This window comes from Hippichthys cyanospilos, chromosome 1 (assembly GCF_059441005.1).
Source record: "Hippichthys cyanospilos isolate Australia breed blue-spotted pipefish chromosome 1, RoL_Hcya_1.0, whole genome shotgun sequence".
Taxonomy (NCBI): Eukaryota; Metazoa; Chordata; class Actinopteri; order Syngnathiformes; family Syngnathidae; genus Hippichthys; species Hippichthys cyanospilos.
The window spans coordinates 12,161,877-12,184,631 of NC_142369.1; the positions used below are offsets into that span (position 1 = coordinate 12,161,877).

Sequence of the window (22,755 nt, forward strand, 5' to 3'; positions counted from 1 at the left end):
CGCCGGGAAGAGGGCTTACTCCGTTTTTTTTCCTCATCCGCTTCCGTTTGCTTGCCAGGCCCGTGTTTAAGTACTCAACTTCATTAAATTAATCTAATTTCTCCTCATAACAAGTTTCTAAGACGTAGAACAGGAATTATGTTATGACAAGGCCGAAGTTGGACATGGTTTCAGTGTGGATTTAATTCGATAAAAAATAAATAAATCAGAAAACCACCTTCAGCAAAACAATATGATCTATCTTTTAAAGTTAAAAAACCCAATGAAGTAGTAACTGGATGATGCTTCATGACTATTGCGATTAAATTATTTTCTTCTAGTCTATAAAATACATTAGCAATGTTCCTAGATTCGGCGACAAGGAACTCTTCGTTTTAATAGACAATCTTCGAGGAGGGATTCCGTTAGACGGGTTCATTCTCTTTAGAATAAAAAAAATAGATAAACATAGAAAAAATGACTCTCATTTAAATCGGGTTGTGCAGCGTCGTTTAATGCATACAAGTTTACTGTAAATGATGTGAAATTCAATTTAACATGTTTGACGGGACATGTCACATGACAGATGGAAATCCTCAAGTCCTGTGAGTTTATGTTTTTATAATTACACTTTTAGCTTTACGTAAGTATAATCATGCAAGGTTATGAAACTATAATTAGACTACATAATGACAGCCTGTCTGCTGAAAATGGTTCCTGAACTCATTGCACGCTCAACACTCAACATCATCGCTCCCTAGCGGCCAATGTGGAAAACAACAACCATACCACAATCGGACCATTTATCGACGTCATCACAATAAAAGACAAGAATAGTGGCGTCAAGTTTATTTGATAGTTGCATTTAAAAGTCAAATTAAATACAGTTACATGTCAGTGTACTTCAAGTCATCTGCCCATGTTCGAAAATGATCTTTTGGTGAATCTCAGCTCCTGAAAGACAAAAGAGTTGAATTTGTCTTTGCACTTTTACTGATATTGATGTTTTAGACTACATTTGAATGAGTTTGTCCAAACTAAATCAAACTAAAATATCAAACTGCACTAGGTTACATAGCCCTGGATGAGTTTAAATTATGCTAAATGACATTTTTTTTTTAAATAACAAAGAATATAAATGGCCTATTTGAGTTTACTATAGCAATTTGCATTGACTAGATCATACAGATTAACCTGGTCAATATTACAATGGTCTAGACTCTAGACTACATTTAAGTAAACTCATCTAAACTACGGTAGTTCAGTTCCATCTAGGCTTGATTGGGGAAATGGACTATGTATATGTCCATTATTTTGGACTAGAAAAAAAGTGGGCTACTTTAAAGTAGATTAAACTGGACTACAGTCAATTCAAATTTGTCTCAATTAGATTATTTTAAACTAGTTTTGACTATATTAATCTAGTCTATCCTGTATTAGATTTGGTTAAACTAATTTAGACTGGACTAAACAAGACTAGACTAATTAGAGGATAAATGCAATTTCATCGGTCTTGCTCAGATTAGGGTTAGGGTTTACCATTCACTACCATTCACTGCACTGAATTCAACTAAATTTTATGGGTCAACCCAAAATTAATTTAGACGGAGATAATAAATCAAACTACGACGAAATGACATCAAATTGGTGTGGATGAAGTGTCCTTCCTTACGCTGTGGTCTTGCAAGCAGACATGTGGGCAGCATTTCCTGTGTAGTGGACATCACAGTGCACCACATTGTTGCCAAAGTTTGATTCCTGAACTTTCTTTTGTGGATTGACGGTCACCTGACAACCAAAACGAAAAATAAATAATTAAAATCAACCCACTTAGCCATCGATAGCAAGTTTAAAATAGACTACATTAAATCAAATTAGACAAGATTAAATTGGACTATACTGTACTTGTTTAAAATACATACAGGTACATTACATTACTAGAACAAAAAGATACGTAGATTAAATTGATCTATACTTGAAAAAATGTGACGACATTAAATTTAATTCTACTAGGCCGGATTAAACTGGACTAGAAAAAAATTGAAACTCCAGTCCTCGAGGGTCGGTATCCCATGTTTTCGATCCATCTCAAACACACCTGATTCAAATGATTAGCATCATTTTGAGGATCCCGGAGCTTGCTGATGAGCTAATCATTACAATCAGGTGTTTTGGGGGAGACAAACCTAGAAAACATGCAGGATACTGGCCCTCGAGGACGGGTGTTTAACACTCGTGCTCTAGATTACTGCAGATCAAACAAAACCGCATATCTGCCTTTTATTTACGGCGCTTTCCCAGTGCACACCTGATTCAAATATTCAGCTCATCAGCAAACTTCGCAGAATCCTGATAATGCTTAGCCCGGCATTAGATTAATCTCATCTGAACTAGCTTGAACCGGATTGCATCTTAAACGGATCAACACTAAAATAAACGGACTGGATTACACTGGTAAACACTTAATCGGATTAAATTATATTAACCTGGATTGAAATACATAAAATCAAACAGGATCAGACTCGAATATGATAGTACATTGGATGAATATGGATCGCGTAGCTCAAACTGGTCCAGACCCCACGAAATTGGACAAAACCTAGATGAGACGGTTAAATATTTCTTTCACTGGCTTCAATAGGACAAGTGACCTTGAGTCTGTATTTCCCTGGAGCCACGTCGGTGATGTCGATCCACTGACAGTCGATGTCGGCATTGTACGTGTCGTAACAACCCGGACTCAAACCCTGAAGGCGCAAACACGCAAATGAACGGCATGACAGAGTCCATGTTGAAGAAGAAAAGTTATCGAGCTGAAACGGCGTGTTGACCTGTGTGTGGGAGGTGCATGCGTATCTCCGGTAGTAACCCGCATCACAGGACGTGTCCTCAAGACAGAAGCTTGCCTTGTGTCCCTCCGCCACCGCCTTGTTGGTCTCGGCGTCCACTAGCTCGTAGAGGCTGAAATCATCCATGCTGTGGAAGTGACTGACACACGCCGCACGGCCTATCAGTACTCAGTAGGCCTGGAGGATTTGTAGGTCCTATACTGTCTTGAGGTGAAGCACGCGTCAATAAAAAAATTTCTGTTTGCTGACATAATTTGAATTCCACTCAACAGAATGCTGCAAAAATCACAGGAAAATTGATGTCATAAATCCTATTAAAATGCAGTTCCAAAATTGTAATTATAATGGTTTTATATGGTCCAAAATTTGGACAACTATTATTTATGTACACAAAATCTCGCACGTCCAGATGCAATCAAATAAAAATGTCAGAATTGTTGCATTTTGCAATCATCTGCTGGTAATTTCAGATCCCGTGTTTTTCCCCGTTGATATGATATCATTGGTATGATATAAGACAAAAAAAAATCAAAGGAATTTTCATAATATGTAACAAAGCTTAAACTAATTCAAATTGGACAGCAAATCTCCATTAAACTTGCAGTGCATTCTTACTTGTGGCAACTGTGCCACTCCCAAGAGTACGGGGCTTTGCTGGGCAGGAAGTCAGCCGTTCCCTGATTCTTCACACGCTGAGGGAACCTCAGCAAAACTCGCATGTCATAATCTCCCACAGACCTTGCAGAACTTAACAAAAAAAGCAGCAACCAGCAATTAGCTTGGCATAAAATATTCAGAATACTAGCTAACTGGTAACATGTAGAAGCGATTGCCACACAGCCATGTGGGAAACATCCTTACTGGAGATTTGACTCCTGTAAACTGGATCAGATGAGAAAGGCTGTATTAAACTGGATTGAGACCTGACCTGTGTGTCAGGTCTCAATCCAGTATTTACCAACTGTATTATCCAACTGTATTTACACAACTTGGAAAAAACATTGTTTTTTTGGGGGTTGATCTAGGATAAACATAGTTTTAGACAGTATTTAAATGTTTTGTGTCATGGGAAGCGTGCGTGTCTCACGAGGTGAGGCAGTTCTCCTCAGCTGCACAGCGTAGGTTGTACATGGGAATTCTTTGGATGTATGAACCCACTTGGATGTGGTACGCATCAGGAACCAAATCGGGAAGACCTACATGTGGTGAAATCAGTAGAGTGACATTGTCATTACATTGTGACATCATTGTGGTACAGTTAATGATTGTACAACCGGTAATAGATTTGAAGCAACTACACTACATTTAGTTTCTGTATGTACACATTCATGATCTGGTTCACTTGTGATTTGATTGAGTCCTGATTCGTATCCTCTGAAGCTTTCTTTCCACCAAGGACTTCACTCTGGTTTAGCTTAAATTGGGCTCGTTTTGGTTGAGTTCGGTTGACAAAATTTCAGTTTGGTACAGTTCAGTTTCATTTCTTTTGTTCAGTTTGATTCATTTCATTATTCAGTTCAGTTTTGGTTCATTTTAGTATTTCGTTCAGATGAGTTGAATTTGGTTCACTGAATTGCATTAAACTGAATGTAACTGTACCAAAAACAACCAAATCAAATTGTTCCAGTTGTTCAAAATAAGGCTTAGTTCAAAACATTTCAAAGTTACTTATAACTAAATTGTTAGCAACCACAAGGAAGCATATTTGCATGCTCCAAAATACAGTGGGCCCCGGTTTACGAGATTAATCCGTTCTGCGGTTGGGATCGTAACACAAATTCGCCGTATGGCGGGCAATCCAAACCTATGTTAATTCGCTAATGCATGTAAAAAAAACAGGTAAAGCATCAACATTTTATATACATTTTAAAAAATGCTATCGTGACGCAGACCAATAGAAGACCAGCATCTGATTGACGTGTTGCAGCGCAGGCAGTTTGATGGGACCAGAAAATAAGAGCAATTACCTTAAAACGCCTGAAGATGGAGACAAAACAACACAAATACAGCCAACCCCTAGGGTCATGACAGTTGTTTTGGTCGTAAAGCGGTAAAAATACCGTAAAGAAGGGACGACAAAACATCGCAATCCACGCCGTAAGCTGAAAAAAATGTAAGGCAGGGACGTCGTAGACTGGGGGGCCAAAGTACTAGAACAGATTTGTCCCAAAAAGTGACATTCTGCCCCCTAGTGGATTGGAGGTCCTTGCTCAGCAGTACTAGTCAATTTTCACAACCTTTCAAGTCAAAATGATTTTTTTTTGTCGAAAGACATTTCTCACCATTTTGGTGGTACCTGGTACCGTAGCCGTGCCAGTGTCGGGTCCATGCCCTGGGTCTGTAGTAGGAATTGTAATAGTTGTAGTATGGGTAGTAGTTGGACGCCTTGTACGGGTTGTATGGGTCGTCTCCCACCATCCTGTCCTCCCCAGAATCTGCACTCGATTCTGCTCTTAGGTCTGATCTTGCCGGAGGGCGCTGACGCGCTATAGCTCGTAACTGCGCGGCGCCATTGGCTGCGGGCACTCGCGGGGCGGCTCGGACGGAGGTCTCGTTACCTCCGCCGAGGAGCATCACACGGGTACTAGAGGAGCCCCTGTTCCGGGCTGGAGGCTGGTAGCGGGACCCCTGACTGAGGATGCTGAAGACCTGTCCGTTGTGACGCCAAGTCAAGCCCCGCGTCAGCCCACCTGCCGCCGGCGCCTGTGCCACATGCTGCTTCTGCGGAGCGCTGTTTCCACTTCCTGTCAGTAGAGAAGAACAGAAAAATACAAAGACGCCAAAAGGAATGGACTTCATCTTCTACTTCTTTTTCTTCTTGTGCTGGAGTATGCCACTCGCACGGGCTCTGAGGAGCGTGTGTGTGCGCAAGTGTGTTGTAGGGGAGGAGTTTCCTCAGCTTCCATGAAACAACAAGAGATGCAAGTTCCTAATAACTTCATATAATTATGTTGGAGAAAAGGGAGAAGTCACAGATGTACATGTCACTAAATTTACATAATAGCCCATGCATACATAATAGTCTTAAGATGTGACAGCAGACAGGAGTGTTGTTGACAACCTCGTCAGTCAAATTCAACTACTAAAGCCAGAAAAAAATGGATGTGACTTCATCGGATTATGGCGGTCTTTCTCAAATAGTGGGGCGGGACTCCTGGGGGGCCGCGAGGCGATGCCATGGGGGGAGCAGGTGACCTAAGGAAAAGGCTATGTTTTTGCCAAGTGGAATGTAATTGCAATAAAATTTTCATTTCAGACACTTGGATGCACTTGGTAATTATTTTTTTTCAGTTTTAGACTAACCTGTAAACTGTATAGATGCTGTATAAAATAGTTAACAGTTCTTGAAAGATGATTAATATAGTTTTTATTCCTTTAATGTTAGAAAAAGAGAGTAAAGAGTAAAAAAAGTAAAGAATAAAAAGGTTTTCTGTATATACTTCGTTTTTTTTTCATAGATAGTTGGCACGATGAATGGGAAGGGGTGCAAAACGTTTTCTCTATTCTGGGGGAGGGGGAGTTTGCAAAAAACTTTGCTACAAACTGTTATTGACATAAACTAAACCTGGAATAAAGCTAAAGTCAAGCAGCAGGCACAGCGGCGATAAAAATCAAGGAGGAGTGGATCAGGTTTTATTCCTAACTTTCCACAACCTGTGCAGATAATTATCTGCTCCTCCTGGTGTGTGAGGTATGACTCGATAAAGACGTCTTGCTGTTATGGGGTGCAAATGTACAAAGAGAGAAGATGATTAACAGACAAATGGAAGGTGAAGTCTCCCTATGAAAGCTGGTAAATCGACTGGTAAAGCTGGTAAAGGTAAATCGACAACTAACTTTGTTTTCATAGGTTTGTTTTTTATAATGGGTATTGGGGGGGGTCTGGGGGCACTATTCTTCTCTGTGCCCCCATTCCCACCTGCTGGGAGCACAGGCGGCTTTAAAAGTAAAGATGAAATTGAAGCACTTTCCTCCACCCACTGGCACGCTGTAAAACATACATGCACGAACACGCACGCACACAGCCACCCACGTGTCACATCAGCACGTGCACATACTTTATACCATATGGACACACACAAACATGCACACAGATACATTGTTTGTGCACATTCATTTACTGTACACATACAAACACACCAGTAAATGAACACACACATACTACATGTTATATTAGTTTGCCAAAGAGGTTTTGCAATACATGTGAGAATTAAGCAAGTAGATTTTCTTTTCGGACAAAATGATATGCCTTGGTTAACCGCTATGGTGTTTAGGTATATTTTTATAAATATAACTGTTAACCCTAGCATCTATGCTAATTTCCACGATCATGTCTATGGCGTTTTGCAGTAAACGACAGTCATGATAATCATAAACAATCCTGATAGCGTTTAACATTTTCCAGTTCACGGGGTGCATTTGTGAGTTAGCGTTAGCCGCTAGCTGCACACGCTCTTAAGGCTGTAAAGTTTAACAAGCGTCTGGCTAACATGAAAGGCTCAGTAGCCTGTCCAATAAGAAGCAGGTGTGCACGACCGTAATGAGGGGGCCCGGCGGGTGAGCGGGCCTACCCCCCGTGTGCCAGGCATGTAAAAGCGTGCTAACATCAGACAATAGCTGCCGCTGCTACGTCAATTTGCAACGTGAAGGAAAACTTTTTAGGAGCCATGACGGCCGAGAAAAGCGCGTTTATGACGATGCTGTCACAACAGCGGTCAGCCAATGACAGAATAGAATTGCAAAGCATTGACAGCATCTTGACTCATCTCAACACAAGTATGGGCATGTAGGAAATGAGCAAAAATGCCAGTGGGCGGGGCCACTCATTTATTCAAGAAGAAAACAAAGAGGGCGGATTACAAAGCTTGTGGCGATATATTAAGTGTGCTATGTACAAAAAAATTGTGAACCACAAAACATGAAGCTGTAAATAATCTAAATAGTCAAAAAACAACAACAAAAAGTTATGTGTTGATTGACAGGCAGTCACTAATTTCTCATCACTTATTCGCATTCATTCGGCGACATGCTCGGGGGAAGCTAAGCATTCCGGGAGATGGACTTGAGCTTAGTGGTTTTCTTGCTTTTGAAATTAAACATGTGGCGTTTAGCTTAGAATGTAGCCTATCTTTTGTGAAGCAGTAACATCACAAAACTGCAGTTGAAAACACAAGCAAAACAAAAGAGCAAATAATGCCAACAAAAAATAAACATGTGATTTTTTTTCACGTCAGGTTGTTTGTGACGTGTGTTAAATAAATGTTTGAACATATTTACTGCACAACTACAAAAACGACATGAAAAAAAAGTCATAAAAAGGCTAAAATATCAAGCAGCTGTTTAGCCACTGAAGGTGATGCTACTCAGAATTTTTTTGTCTTGTTTTGTTTTTGGTAACAAACTCCAGTAGTTGACTCTGAGCTTAATGTGGTCATCCACTAAAGCAAACAACTTTTTGTTTTTGCAAACTGTGGACGTGCATCTGATGTCATCAGATTAGTTTGACACAGGGTAACAAAAAGAAGAAAAAAAAAGTCCAATTTTGATACACATTGAAATGATAATTACTAACAAGCTATGTGTGACGGCAGTTACTAGCTTGAGCTAGCTTGTCCGCTAAGAAACGGAGTCGAAAGAGCAACAGATTTGTGTCTCATTGGATTTGTCGTGATGAACACTATGTAGAGATAGTGAATGTCCAAGAAATACTGTCATGTTAAATTTGATGTTGCTAACTAGCTATTTGTATAGCTAGACATTAACCTGAGCTAGTGTGAGCTAGCTAGCTAGGAAATTAGGTCAAAGAAGAACAATAGGTTAGCGCAGTCTTAAGTCACTACTTTAACACTAGCAAAGCCGCCATTCCTGAGTAACTGTGTTTGCTAGTAAACTGGGAAAAAATAGTCTGTTAACACGCTAACTCTGAAGATAACCACTGCTCTTTGGTAAGAAATGGAGTCCGAGTAACAATGGGATAGTCACACTAAATTTGTCAATGCTAATAAGTTAGCCACAGCTACCAACTGTGCGAGGACATTAAAATTCATAAGAACAAAAGGTTAGTCTTGTGTTGAATTTGTCAGCTAATGAAAGAGTTCGAGTAAGCTTTGCTGACAAACACACACCATTTTTGTTTTTAGCTCATAAAACTTGAACAGATTACATATAAACGTAGTCACGTGTTCCACGTACATCTGATGAGAACAAAGTGGAATGCGTTGCTCCAGAGTGCGTGTTACACAATGACAACAAAGTTATCAAATAAAATAAAAATCAAACTTTGACCCTCCTCTGAGCTCCAGTGTGCTTAGAACACAAACAGGAAGTACTACTTACGGACAGGAAGCACATACACGTATGCACACACGCATACACGAACAATACAGACACACACAGTGCTTTCTTTGCAAGAAGAACCACAGGTATGAGAAGATGGTTTCTGAAGACCAAAAAGGCAAAAAAAGTCAAAAAGTGAATGAAAAAGAGTTTTTTGTTTGAAGGAAATGTAAAAAAAAAAAAAAAATTGAAATGTTTCTCCACAGACTTTTTGTTGGCATTCATCTCCTCTTGCCTTGGCGGAGGTCCTCCTGGTCCTGGTCACTGGTTGACATGGGGCCTGAGGGCCTGGTAGAGCCCCTCAAAGGAGGGTCTGTCAGGGATGTCCCGCCTCCAGCAACGCATCATCAACTCAAAGAGGGATGGTGGGCAGAGCGGAGGTGCGTACAGGAACACCTATTGTGGGGAGACTTAGGTCAGGAGTGGACTTAGGTCTACGTATACCCTCGCCCCCTTATGTCTGCCATCTCAAATACCTATACCTGCTGATTCTGTGAGGTGCTAATCAATTTAATAGTGACCACTGATCTTGTCTATCTATGTGTGTGATTGCACTTGCCTTACATATCTATTCTACCAAGGGCGATTGCTCTGTCTGACTTGTCTGATGTTTGACATTGGTGATCTAATCCATCATACGCTTTTGATCATGTCTGTTTGTAAAGTGATTACCATTACTGATTGATGACATCACATGCGATTGCTTGTGCCTGACATATATTTTATCAAGAGCTCTTACCCGTCTGTGAGATATTTGGACTTTTCTAATCTATTGAGCGGCATGCCATCGATTGCTCTTGCCTGTCATTGAGGATTTACATTGCCAATGGCTTCCGTGAAGCAGTCTCTTTGGCCTGGGCAATTTGCATTGTTGATATACAGTGCGAGGTACGATTGCGCTGACCTGTCTGCCCTGGTTCCTGAAGAACTCTCCAGTGTTGGCTATGACCTGTTGGTCTGTCAGCAGGCTGTAAGGTTGCTCTTTGCACAGCGTGAAGATCTCCCACAAGGTCACCCCGAATGCCCACACGTCGCTGGAGGTCGTGAACTTGCCCTGGATCACAAGAGCGTCACAAGGGTCAGAGGGTGAGGACTCAACATAAATCCCTTCATATTTTAGCTTCTTGTAAGGAGTTGTCATACTATGAAGGTGTGTGCCGAATAATTTAACTATGGGGGTAATTATTTACCATGGGTTCATGATTGTGTGCATGCTAGGTGCATGGTGTTGATGTTTTGTCTATATCAGTCTCGGTCACCCACAAATAGAGGACATTCACATTATAATGTGTTTTAATAAATTCCGGTGAGTTTAAGGTGTGTGAGAAGAGGGAAACTCGAAAAGGATTTTTTTTCTTCTTCTAGTCTCGCTTTGTCGCGGGTTTTCACGTCAACCAGACATGATTGTCGTTGGGAATGGGGTCGAGTATACATATGTTTGATGCTAACGATGCACTCGAGTCGATGAGGGGATCGTTGAGGCGCTCACCAGCAGGATGCTCTCCCATGCCATCCAGCGAATAGGCAGCACGGCGCGACCTTGGATGCGGTAGTAGTCACTGCTGTAGAGATTTCGGCTCATCCCGAAGTCGGCGATCTTGATGGTGAGGCGGCGGTCCAGCAGGCAGTTCCTGGTGGCCAGGTCGCGGTGCACGAAGTTCAGGGAGGCCAGGTACCTCATACCTGATGCGATCTGCACCGACATGTGCAGCAGGTCCGCCAGGCTGCCAGAGACCACGTGGAGATAAAAGCAACATTTAGCTGAGTAAAACTTTGTGCTCACGGGCCACAATTGACCGCAAAATGGACACATGGACAAGGTCATTGGGAAACCACGCTCGCAAAGTACTGCCCAATAGTTAATTGATCGTATTTTAAAATGTATTAGATATTATTTAACCATTACCTTTATTTACCTATTAAATCTTATCAATGTTTTATTTAAATGTAAATCAATGTTTGTGTATTAATTTTAATATTTCAAGGTACTCATTCATACTATTATTTAATAAGTACCTGCAATTGTTTACTTATAAAAAAATGCAAATGCCTAACTATTTCTTCGACACAAATTTTCATTTGACATTGTACTATTAATAGATTTATACAATATATATAATAGAGATATACTTATAATTTTCACAATAAGATAATCATCCGTTTAATGAAACATTTCAGACATTTGTTTAAAAAAACAAAATGCAGCCTCTTTTTTTAATTCATAAAGAATAGTAACTAGAAATTATTTAGCAAACAAAGAAAAATGTATATGTAAACTCGTTTGTTACAGTAAATTAATTCTGCTTCATTTTTAATGTTAGTAAAAAGAAAATTAAACACAACGCCTGCATTTATTATTAATAAAATCAACAAGTCGTGTTAAAAGTTGCATTATTTCAATAACATTATAATTTATTAAAATCTTATTGTTGATCATTTAAGGATGAATTATTCGTGAAATTTTTTATTAAAATAAACACGCCAAGTGCTGCATCATGTGAATAAAATATGCATTTAAGGGCCCGTATCTTATGGGTATAAAAATATATGAGTATTTAAAAAAAAAAAAAACCCTCAACTTGTACTTTTCTCACCTGACGGAGGGGATATTGTTGGCATGCGTGAGTGTGCTCTCCATTTCGCGCTGTGACAGGAACATGTTGAGATCTCCGTTCTCCATGTACTCCGTCACCATGCAGAGCGGGTCAGACGTCACACACACGCACAGCAGTCGGATGATGTTAGCATCGTTCAGCCGTGACATGATCTTGATCTCCTTCAGGAAGTCGTTCCTGCGGACAAAGTGGGCCAAAAATGACTAACTATAGGCAAAAAAAAAAAAAAGGTAAATCTTTATTTATCCATCCCAGCGACATAGTGACAGGATGCGCTCACCTAAATTCGGTTCACCTAAGCTAATAGTGGCTCTAGTGTAAACCTTCATTCGTCATGGGATCCCATTGCCGCTATTTAACAGATTTTGTTTTGCATGGATGACTCAAGGCTGATTTAATCGGTCGATAAAAGCTCTTAAAAAGTGGAAAGTTTGTCAACAATATTTCATTTTTTTAAGACATTACTAGATTACAATATACAGTCAGTATACAATATACAATTATGAAACAATAATGAAATTTAAATATCTCCTGCCCCAAAACACCTGCATTAAACTCGGTCAGGTTTTGCTGTTTAAACAACTATAATAGCAGGAAGTGTTGTACAGTAAAATAGTCAAATGTTTAACATGAAAATCATATCTTTATTTTTGTAAGAATAAAACAAACCAAAACAGGATTTTATTCTAACATCAGCAACAGTGTTGGCAAAAAAAAAAAAAAAAAAAATCTACTGGTGTGCTTCTGTTGGGTGTAATTTTCTTGTCTCCAACTTGATGGTGCATTACAATGTATTTTAAGCTCTAGTCTTTCGCTGACAATTAAATCCTATTTGATGCCACTTTTAACAAGCACATAAATATTAATATTATATAATAATATTATTTTGTACATCTTTATACATGATTGTGGATGTTGGTTGAGAGAAGATAAGTTCTGACGTTTGGGGGACACACATACACACAAAGGAATTTGTTTGACGTAAACACAGAGGAACTGCACTCTATTGCTCCTGCTATTGCCCTTTGTGATATATGCTTGAAATATGGTTGTAGCATTTTTTTTAATTGTCCTTAAATAATGCCATAATTTCACAAATATAAGAGCCAGTGCCTGTTGCACCTAACCGCAGCTGATGTCAGCTGAGGTTGTTATGGCATTATTTTCAATAAAAGAAGCAAGCAGAGTGAACCAAAGTCCGAGTCGATTCTTGCTCACACACAGAAATTTTACTAAAATGGAGAGGATCATGTAAAAGTTGTGATTTCTCCAGCTGATTCAATTAAGAGTAGCAAGGTAAGCAGCAGTGTGCTTTGATTAGGGAACGCGGAAAGGTATTCAATTTGAGTGATTTATTACTTGTGGTCCTTTGACATTTATACACAATCATAAACTTGGTGGAACACTGATGGTGCGCAACATCGATTATTTAGGGCAAAATGAACACAAACTGCATCACGAGGAAAAGGAAAAACAATTGCTTCGAGTGCATTCAATGTTGCACTGGTGCGGCATTCACACTTCACCTTAACACAAGAAAATATCAAGAAATTACAAAGATGAGATCTATTCTGTTTTGCTACAACATTTGACATTGTCGCATGTGTCTCAAATGAAGGGTGCGTCCTATATTTGGGGTATTAGAGTAATTCAATTACAAGTGTTAGGAGTGTAGAATAAATATGATACCAAAACACATTTTAAAGATTAAATGCAAGTGTATTGCACAGTCAAATACAACTGAAGTGTATGTACTTCAACTGTGAAGTGTTCCAGGGATCATACCTGGCCTGGCTGGTGGCATCTGCCCGGAGCTGCTTGACTGCGACCAAAGTGGCACGCTCATTCCGGTCCCGCCCAGCCACGCCCCCGTCCACCTCCTCCTCTTCCTCACCGAGGAAGGTGGCAAGTCCCTGGGCCTCGCACAGATGCACCTCGCCGAACTGTCCCTCGCCCAGCTTCTCGCGGAAGATCAACCGCTGGCGCGGGAACTCTGAGGCGGAGATGTCCTTGCGCGTCAGCGAGTCGACGGTGAGGGCGGGCACGGCGTACATGTTGCTGCCCGTCACGCCCTGCAGATGCACAATGTCCGTCTCGGCATAGTGGGGCGCGTTGCTATGGAAACACTGGTGCGGCGTGCACTGTGTCACATCGGGCTCTGCGTACCCCCCGCCGCACGCTGTAACCGCAAAACAACAATAATGGTGTTAATATTGGAATTACATGCTATTATCAGCACTTCTTTCTCAACTGTGTCACCTTTGGGTGCAGCAGGCTGAGGTCATGTGACAGGAAGTCAGCGTTAGGAGACTGGAGAGGAAAAAGTAGGAAAAGAAGAAGAGGAGGAAGAAAAAGACTGTGCTTGGAATCATTCGCTTATTCCTGACTTGGTAATCACTAAGGCTTATAAATACCATGAGCGCTACTATGCTAATTTACCTAAGTACATTTAGGAGGTTTTGCACATGCACTAGCATAAAGCTAGTAAAGGTTCATAAAATATGGTTTGATTAAACATTTTGACAAGATACATTTTTTAAATTATAATTTTAAATAATAATTATTTAACGTTGTATAATAAACTTTAACCAAGACAAACAGTGTGAATCAAGCATGTTTTGTCTGTTTAAAGTAAAAGTTTATACACCCCTGCTCAAATGCCAGTTCTTACACTTTTTCAACTAAAGGCAACCTATAACCTTTTCAACTCGACTCAAGAAAAACTTGCATCTTTTAAAGAGCGCACATTGAAATTAAAAAACTGATCCCTTTTATAATAAAGTTGTAGTTATGCTCAGGATTATCAACTACATTCAAACTCATGTTAATTGAATTAGCAAACACCTCCGACCATTTAGATGCATCTGATTAACCCCAAATACAGTCTGGATGTTCTCGTAAGCTTTTCCAGAAAATAATTCAACATGCATCCTTTTTGTGGTGCATTGCTTTTTCTGTACAGTGTTCCCTCATAATAAAACCTTGCCTGCCATTCTTTCCCATGTCATGTGATCTCCTAACCATAGTACAAAAGCCAACAGGCATGTGTCTCTTTTTGGGCACAAACTTTTTCTTTTAGAACACACGGTGCATAAGAAGATGATGAGCAGCCAGTAACTCTCTCCGCAGCTCAGAAAACTACCTACTGCCCATTCCCCAAAATGCAAGTGTTCTTAAAGGGCTAGGCTCAGCTTATGTTGTCAATCCCTCATGCATCCGCTCACACCACACCCCCATCCCCACATATACACTGCCTGTAGAGTGTCCTGCATGTATTAGTTATGAAGGGTTGTAGCCAAAACACCCTTAGATAATGCCATGCCTCCATCGATGCAAAATGATGAGCGGCGGTTTAGTTTTAAGCAAAAGTGCCTTCATTTGTAGCTGCACAAGACCGAGTATTAATAGGCTGTTAGACTGCGTTAGACGCCACGTTAGGACTGAGTGTGGGAGTGTTATTGCAATACATTGTGTGAGCGCTGCTGTAAATTGAGAGCAGTGAAGCACTGATGACGCAAAAAGAGAAGGGTGAAGTGGCAATGGAATACTGTATTAGCACAATGCATCGTGGGCTACATTGATTTTTCCACAACTCTTCAAGATGCTTAGAGGAATACACTGAGTTCACTTTTTAAGGGATATCCTATACTTATTTTAAATTTGAACTTGCTACAAAATGGCTGGGATAGATGGGGAGTGATTCCCCAAAAAGCCAAGGAAGTGAAGCAACGTGTCGCTAACCTGAGGCCTCGGCGCTCTGCGAGAGTTCGGGCAGTTTGTTCCGGAGCGTCTCAGGGTTCTGGTACTGAGGATCCAACAGGAAGACTCGCTCGTAGTGGGGGTCCGACTGAACTAGGCCTAGAGGGACAGATGAGCACGTATGAGGGCCTACGAAAATAGCCAGACTTTATTAATCGAACGCAATCAACATTTTAAATGGATATGTGCTGTCATTACTTTAAACAAAAACAAAAACAAAACACTATTCCAATTCCAGGTCTAATGATATTTTGGGGCACTGGACTGGACTGCGGGCAGAGTTTACACAGCATAGAGCTGACACAATCCCTCCAAGAGGCTTACCAGCGCGGGGAGGCACAGGTGGGGTCTGCAGGATAATAGTGTCACTGCAGGACGAGAGTCGTACTGTCATCTCCTCACCCAGAATTCTGCGAGGAGCCTGCAGGAAGGGAACGACCACAGACATATAAGACCATTCCTTCAGCCTGTTTCAAGGATATCCACGCACGGCCACCATATTGAATGCGTCAGATATGCCTTGTGTACTAATGCAAGTCAATGGACTCATTTTTAAATCTGCAATCCACAAAGTGCACAGACTGCTATCAAAGATAAGCGGTAGATATTAAAATGTAAATAGTAAATGTTCACAAAACCCATTTCTTCTCCTGCTCACCTTCTCCAGAACTTTACACACGTACTGACACCACAGGATGAGGAAGATGATGATGACCAGCAGTAGGATGATGGTCACCAGGCAGCCAATCAGGACGGGCGTATTGCTGTCACTGGGCGCCGCGCTGGAAGATGGGTTGGCGGCTGGGCGGGGGCAAAAAACAAGATGGTGGTTGAGCGAAAAAATTATGAAGGCAAGAATTTCAAGAAGAAAACAGTTGTAAAGTCATGCCTGATATGGACGGGGCTGTGCTGGAGTCGCCGACGGACGGCGGAGTAACTGACACTGATGCGTCTTCTGATGAGGGACAAAGAATTACCATAATGTTTGTGTTAGTGTGTTTGACTGACAATATACGTTTGTGTGTGTGTGTTACCTGATTGGAAGGAAACCTCGCTGAACATCATCCAGGTGTCCGCAAAGGCAAACCGGCAACGCAACGCGGTGGCAGCACGGCGCTCCAGTGGCACAGTCACGTAGCGAGCACTCGGATTCCGATCATCCAGAACCGTGTGGAACACTACAGGGTCCAGCTCCCACATGGACAAGGCGCGGGGCTTGAACCAGCATGACACAGACGAAAAGATCTTCACGCCACGGGAAAACATGTTGTTACTGTGAACCTAACAGGAAGCATAGAGAAGGATTTACAAAATGAGAGAATGATGCTGCCAACAGGAAGTAAACAACCAAATAAAGGGATCTGTTTCCAATTAAGATGGTGTGCATTAAAATATCACCAAGTAAATCTTCAGGATTTTTTTTTTTAAATTGGAGCGATGCTGTAAAAATATGAACACTTTAGCGTGAAGGTAAAATACGTTTTATAAGGTTTAAAGACTGAGACAGCACTTACAGGAAAAAAAATCTGGTTAATGATGATTTTCAAAATAACGAGAGCTGATGCAAAAAGGAAGTAGCCAATTAGGTAAATTATTTTTACCAAAAATACATTCAAATGAGGAAGTACAATAAATTGTTATTGTTGATCAAATAAAGGCTTCAGTGCCCCCCCACCAAAAAAAAAAAGGCATTCAATTCTGTTGCACATGTCACACAGTAAGTAGTGGAATTGGTTGAAAGATCATTTTCCAAAATTAGGACTGTTAGAACCGAAGTTGACAAAAAAAAAAACAAAAAAAAAACTGGTGAATGTTTTTCATGTTAATTGAATAAGCAAACTTCAATTGTTAGATCATGGTTTTTCACAATAAGAGTGTTAGACAAAAATGACCTTTAGGATATTTAGGTTATTGAAATAAAAGTGAGGAAAGAGCAGGTGCAGATCAATGAAACCTTCAGGAATAAAAGCAGAATTCTGCACAAACCAAGTAGGCTATCAATTGAAAGTAAAAGATCTTGAAGTCAAAAGGACAGCACAGAGACAATCAAGTAACGGAAGTGTTTCAAAATAATAGCATGCCTTCATTGAGGTGAAGTTCCTCTGTCGGTCAAAGACAAACTCCATCTCCACGGTCTGATCTGTTCCCATGGAGACGTTCCTCCAGCCCAAGTAGTCATAACCTGGCCACGCATGGTACTGACGCGTCAACAAAAAGTCGTCCAGCCCTACAACGCCATCTGTCAGCTGGCCTAGACCCCCGGACAACTTTCTGTTGGGATGAGAGCACTCAGTCACAGGGAGCATGTGACATGCCAATTATTACGGGGTCAGGATGAAGCATATTGAGTTTGATCTATTTTAGAATGTTAGCATCATGGCATGACATTTTTGAAGTCTTAGCATGAGGCATTTTAGCATAGGGTTAAATCAAGCATATTAGCACGAAAAGTGCTAGCAAGTTAGCATGACGCGTGTTAGGATTAAGTAAATGACTCATTGGCCAAAAAGTTTGACCAAATGGCCAAAGCATTTATTTATTTATTTTTGACAAAGACAGGGCCTGACTACTTAAAACAAGGGATTCAGTTTTTACAAATGGCTACAGCAGTAGTCATTCATTACATCTAAGTCAAAGAAATGTGACTGTCCATGTGCACTTTCGAGTAAATTCACAACTTCTGCCGGCCCCTTTTTTGTTGACCATTTTGATCTGAGAATGAAAGCAATGAAAAGTGCTAATATAATATATTAACGTTTGCTTATGCAAGCATATGAAGGAGGACTAAACAGCAAGAGTGATTTGACCCGCCTCTTTTGGTGGACGCCGTCATAGGTGGAGTCATTGAGGATGGCGGTGGGAAGGTCAGGTTGCATCATCTGCTGGCCCTCAGGGGCGCTGTATGAAATCAGCCCATCTGAGGATGACAAACGCAAAACATCACCAACTATCGACGGCGACAACACTCAATGTGGGTGTGGCCTACCATCCCAGGGGCAGCCGTACAGTTCCACTCGCATGCAGACGGTGGACAGCTCAGTGAGAGGAATCAAGCGCACCCAGCGCGTCACCACCGGAGGGTGAAGGTCGTTGATGACAGGCGCGTATGCATTCTTGTTGCCTTCCATTACCTGCGTCCAATAACAGACACTTCCAAGGTCATGCTCCGCCCATAAACATGGATGACAGGAAGAAATAATATCACTTCCTGGAGTGAGAATGTGATTTGAGCACAGGCAGAATGATTGTCTTTTTTCCTTCCTTGCATCTATCATGCCGTAAACCACTTCCTGTAAAGTCTAAGGACTTCCTCAAACAAATAGTGCTTTTCGCTTTAGGTATAGACATGCAAAACACACATGAATGCAAATCCAGGCAGACACACACTTTTTTACCACCATAAATACACAAACGAATGCCCACCGTGCTTCCTAAGCGGTTCTTCCATGACTTCCATATGACTCCGTCCCTGCTGTAGTTTAGGCTGTACGCTCGTGCGAATTCAATGCCGTTGCGGGCGTAGCGGCCCTGAGTGGCTACTACCGTCAGGAAGGTCAAACGACGCAAGTCCACCTAAGCCCATGGAAGATACATCGCATGAAACATGTTCATATGACGCATTTTAGTATGAAAGATGTTAGCAGGTTTTACGATGTGGCTTGTGAGCACAATAGCAGGTTAGAATGCAGTTAGCTTCTAATCACTGTAACAACATCAACTTATGCTGCATTCAATAAGTATGGGAATTAAAAGGTTTCAAAACTCTTGAATGTGATTAGGGCAACAACAATAAAGACAAATCCAAAAGTCATCTTTCCTCTTTCCCAGTTCTCTTGAACGAAATATGCAACACTTCAATTTTGACTAAAGAGTTGGAGTCAAACCTGAAGGAACTGAGTATCGGAAGCTTTCAGTTGGCCTTGCGGACACCAGGCACCGTCACCCTCCTCGCGGTTCAACCTGGCGCCACCAGAAAACAAAAAAGCTAATTGAAGCGACACATTTATTGATCGCATTTTCAAACTTTGGAACAATAATGCTGACCTGGCATACTGCGGTCCCGTGGTCTCATGCCATTGACTGGAAGCTTTGATGTCATCATCCTTGATCCGCCCATCCTCCATGCCCAGGGCATAGCGACAATGTGCTGGACACACATAGTAGGTCACTCTCAGTCTTTTTTCATCCCCTCTCACTTTCCTCCTGCTCTCTTTTTATCTCCCCCCGCACTCTGTCCGAGTGTGATGGAAGATGAAACCTCAACTTTGACTTTTTTCATTAACCATTTGTTATTTTTTGGCATCATTGGTTTAAAGAAAGAGGTTTAGGAAAAACAAATCAATGTGATTCCAGCCCTACGTTGAACAAACAGTTCAACCATCTGTGGTGTGTGTGTCGTGTGTACCTGGATCGACTTGTGCGACGGCTGCTGCGGCGTGAAGGATGAGCAGCAGGAAGAAGTGCATGATGGGCCACACACACTACATCTCTGGAAACAACCCAACAAACTGGTCAGATGATTATGCACACAGGCGCAATCATAGTTAGACAAATAGGGACACTAAAATTCTTTCTTTTTTGGACCACTAAGAACTACAAAAACTAGAATGAAGTTTATAGGACTACAAGCGCCTGGAACATCGTGTAGAAATGCAGCTGTCGTTGAGTGTAGTAGAAGAAACAGCAAGAGACTCCTCAATGCTGAAGTTTACAAAATGTACTCAGAAAGAATCCCATAATATTTCTACGTAGCAGCACAGGTAAATATGAAAATCATTTTGTTGTTGGTTAGCAAGCTAGCGGGTTAGCATTCATGTCTGCTTCCCCTTCTTTGGACAATTTAATACTTTGCTCAGTTTGTCGCATGACAGCGATCAAAAGTTCCAGAGGTCCATAAACACATCTGGTGATGTGTCACTACTCTCTCTCATTTACTCAATCTCTCCTACGCCCTCTCGCTTTTACTCTCTCCTCAGAGGAATGTCACATGTTTTTGTACGTGTACAAAACTATGACAAGAGAGGAAGTTGTTGGTGTACATCTGTGTGACTTTATTTGCACAGACTCTTTAAGCACACACACGCACAAACACACACATCAAATCAGCACCATGATGGATTTCGTTCGGGAAAAACACTGGCGTGTCGTGACGAGTATGTTGTGTTGTGTTTTGGATTGTTGGCATGAGAGGAATGACAGAAGCGCTTGATTTGACATGTCGGTGTGCACACACGGAACAGAACCGGTGGTTGGAAAATACAGCACAAATAAATATTTTGTTATTGCCCTCCAGGAGATTGTTTTTAAGTAATTGCAACTAAAAAAAAAAAAACATTTTAAAGCATGTCAACATATTTTTCAACTTCTTTTTTTTTTTTGTTGGATTCCATATCATGTCCACAGTGAAAAGGACACATTTCCCTTTTTAGCTCTTTATAGATCAACACTTAACTCATTGGTAAATAATACGTTCATTTAAACATATTTATTTTTATAATTTAGAATCTTCAAAGTAGGCGCCGTTTACCCAGATAACTATTTTCTCCGTTAGCTTAATAATGTGAACGGCATTTTATGATCTGAATTGACTAACTTTGGTGCATTTTTAAGCATTAACGGTTTGATTTGCTTTCTCTTTATGTGTTTGAGACCGTTTCAATTTGAAGGTGTTTTCAAACCTTCTACTGTGATTAACCAGATAGATAACGTTGAGAACCCATTCGAAACAAAAAGGTATTATTACATAGAGCTACAAAAAAAGGGAGCATTGGGTTCATGTAGATGACGTCATGTTATTTTACAAACAAACTCATAGGGATGCTAAACTAACTGGTAACTAGAAAGTTTATCCTTCTTAAATCACAGCACCCGTGCTCGTGCATGTGCTTCTTCAATCACACGCGCACGCGTCCGGTAGAGTACATTCGCAAACTTCTGGCGCTCTTGAACGCCAACAAAACGTGCTCCTAGATTTCGTCGAGTAGTGTTCTCTTTGCGTTTGACGTCATAACTTTTGTTGTCAGATGCGTGTTTTTTTTGTTTTTTTTTTTTTTTACCTGTCCTCGCTCGCCTCGCGCTGCTCGACATGCGCGTACACACCACGATAGCTTGCGTGTGCGTTGTTGTCGACGTAGGAAACAGCTTCCAGTGCGAAGTTTGAAAAGAGTTTTGGAAAAGTTCTTGCGTTGAAGTTTTCGGGATAGTTCGCTAAAGTTTACTTTCAAAGTGTCATGGAGGACAGACGGGTCGGGGAGAGAAGAAGAAAAAAAAACACACTGTTACCTCACTTCCGTTTTCCGAGGAAGTGGCGGAAGAAGACAAACACGCTGACGTCTGACATGGCCAATAAGATAAAAATCACAACAATTCCATAAGTTTTAGTAAACTCCTTGAACTTTTCTGCAGTGAAAATAAACCATTTATTTTCTCGTCTGTTCATGTTTGAGTTCAGATTCGTAATTTTTTGTCCAAAAATAATTTTTAATGTAAGCTTAGTGTTTGAACACCAGGTGGTAGCGGAGTCTTACTATAGGTCTCAAGGTCAAAGTTTTATTAGAACACATGCGCGCACATTTACTCTACCTTGTGGTCTGTCACCATGGCAACGCATCACCGCTACAGATTTCACGTGACTATTATTCACTCTCTCCTGTCAGACAAAACAAGGGGCAACATGTCTATTTATAATGCTAAGTCATGTCTTTAACCGCATGAATGTTGTTATCGAGGAAGAGGAGAGCGTGATAATGCGCGCGTTTGGAACGTTAGGCGTAAAAAGCGCTGTTCCAAACACGCACGGCGAAACTCCAAACAATGTATAAAAAATGTACTTAAAAATGTATACTCTCATCCAGTTGCCATAGGCGTGGTGCCAGCAAAATAACAACAACAACAAACAAAAAAAGAATAGCTTGCGTGTGAAGTGTCATGGATCCAAAATGGATAAAGATAAAGCTAGCTGAGGACAACAGAGGAATCAATCATTTCCTTTCATTGTCAATGCGGAAGGATTGCCTGTATGTTTGCTTTGTAATGATGTGTATTTTGGCATGTTCATTTATTTTTATTCATTTCTTTAGTATTTTGCTATAGTCTCATTGTAGAGACAAAGGCATGCCTTTTGGGCCTGCCATGGGGGCTGAGGGTTGCTGGACCCCTGACCGTCTGACCACTTGACCATTGACTAGATTTTCCAGAACATGTAATTTGAGTAGCAA

At 41.0% G+C, this 22,755-nt stretch overlaps 2 protein-coding genes across 4 annotated transcripts; both read right to left on the reverse strand.

Moving 5' to 3' along the window:
- Nucleotides 1-816: 816 nt before the first annotated feature.
- Nucleotides 817-5,934, reverse strand: lox (lysyl oxidase). Of its 3 annotated transcripts, XM_088417609.1 has the most exons (7): nt 5,111-5,934; nt 3,916-4,024; nt 3,444-3,575; nt 2,811-2,967; nt 2,631-2,726; nt 1,652-1,767; nt 817-933 (listed from the first exon to the last, which is right to left on the reverse strand). In XM_088417609.1, exons 1-7 carry the CDS (start codon nt 5,625-5,627, stop codon nt 927-929), a joined length of 1,134 nt encoding a protein of 377 aa, XP_088273735.1. In that variant the 5' UTR covers nt 5,628-5,934; the 3' UTR covers nt 817-926. The 3 variants fall into 3 exon arrangements, with proteins under 3 accessions (XP_088273735.1, XP_088273727.1, XP_088273743.1); XM_088417601.1 differs by having other exon boundaries at nt 2,631-2,967; XM_088417617.1 differs by lacking the exon at nt 817-933 and having other exon boundaries at nt 1,648-1,767.
- A 1,688-nt stretch (nt 5,935-7,622) lies between these two features.
- Nucleotides 7,623-21,803, reverse strand: ddr2l (discoidin domain receptor family, member 2, like). The gene is made up of 18 exons (XM_088429205.1): nt 21,595-21,803; nt 19,944-20,027; nt 19,583-19,685; nt 19,423-19,498; nt 18,962-19,111; nt 18,525-18,669; nt 18,350-18,455; nt 17,620-17,809; nt 16,573-16,819; nt 16,428-16,493; nt 16,197-16,339; nt 15,863-15,959; nt 15,521-15,637; nt 13,565-13,958; nt 11,759-11,956; nt 10,654-10,888; nt 10,069-10,218; nt 7,623-9,560 (listed from the first exon to the last, which is right to left on the reverse strand). The coding sequence occupies exons 2-18, from the start codon at nt 20,002-20,004 to the stop codon at nt 9,426-9,428; spliced, it is 2,613 nt and encodes an 870-aa protein (XP_088285331.1). The 5' UTR covers nt 20,005-20,027; nt 21,595-21,803; the 3' UTR covers nt 7,623-9,425.
- Between the last annotated feature and the right edge of the window lie 952 nt (nt 21,804-22,755).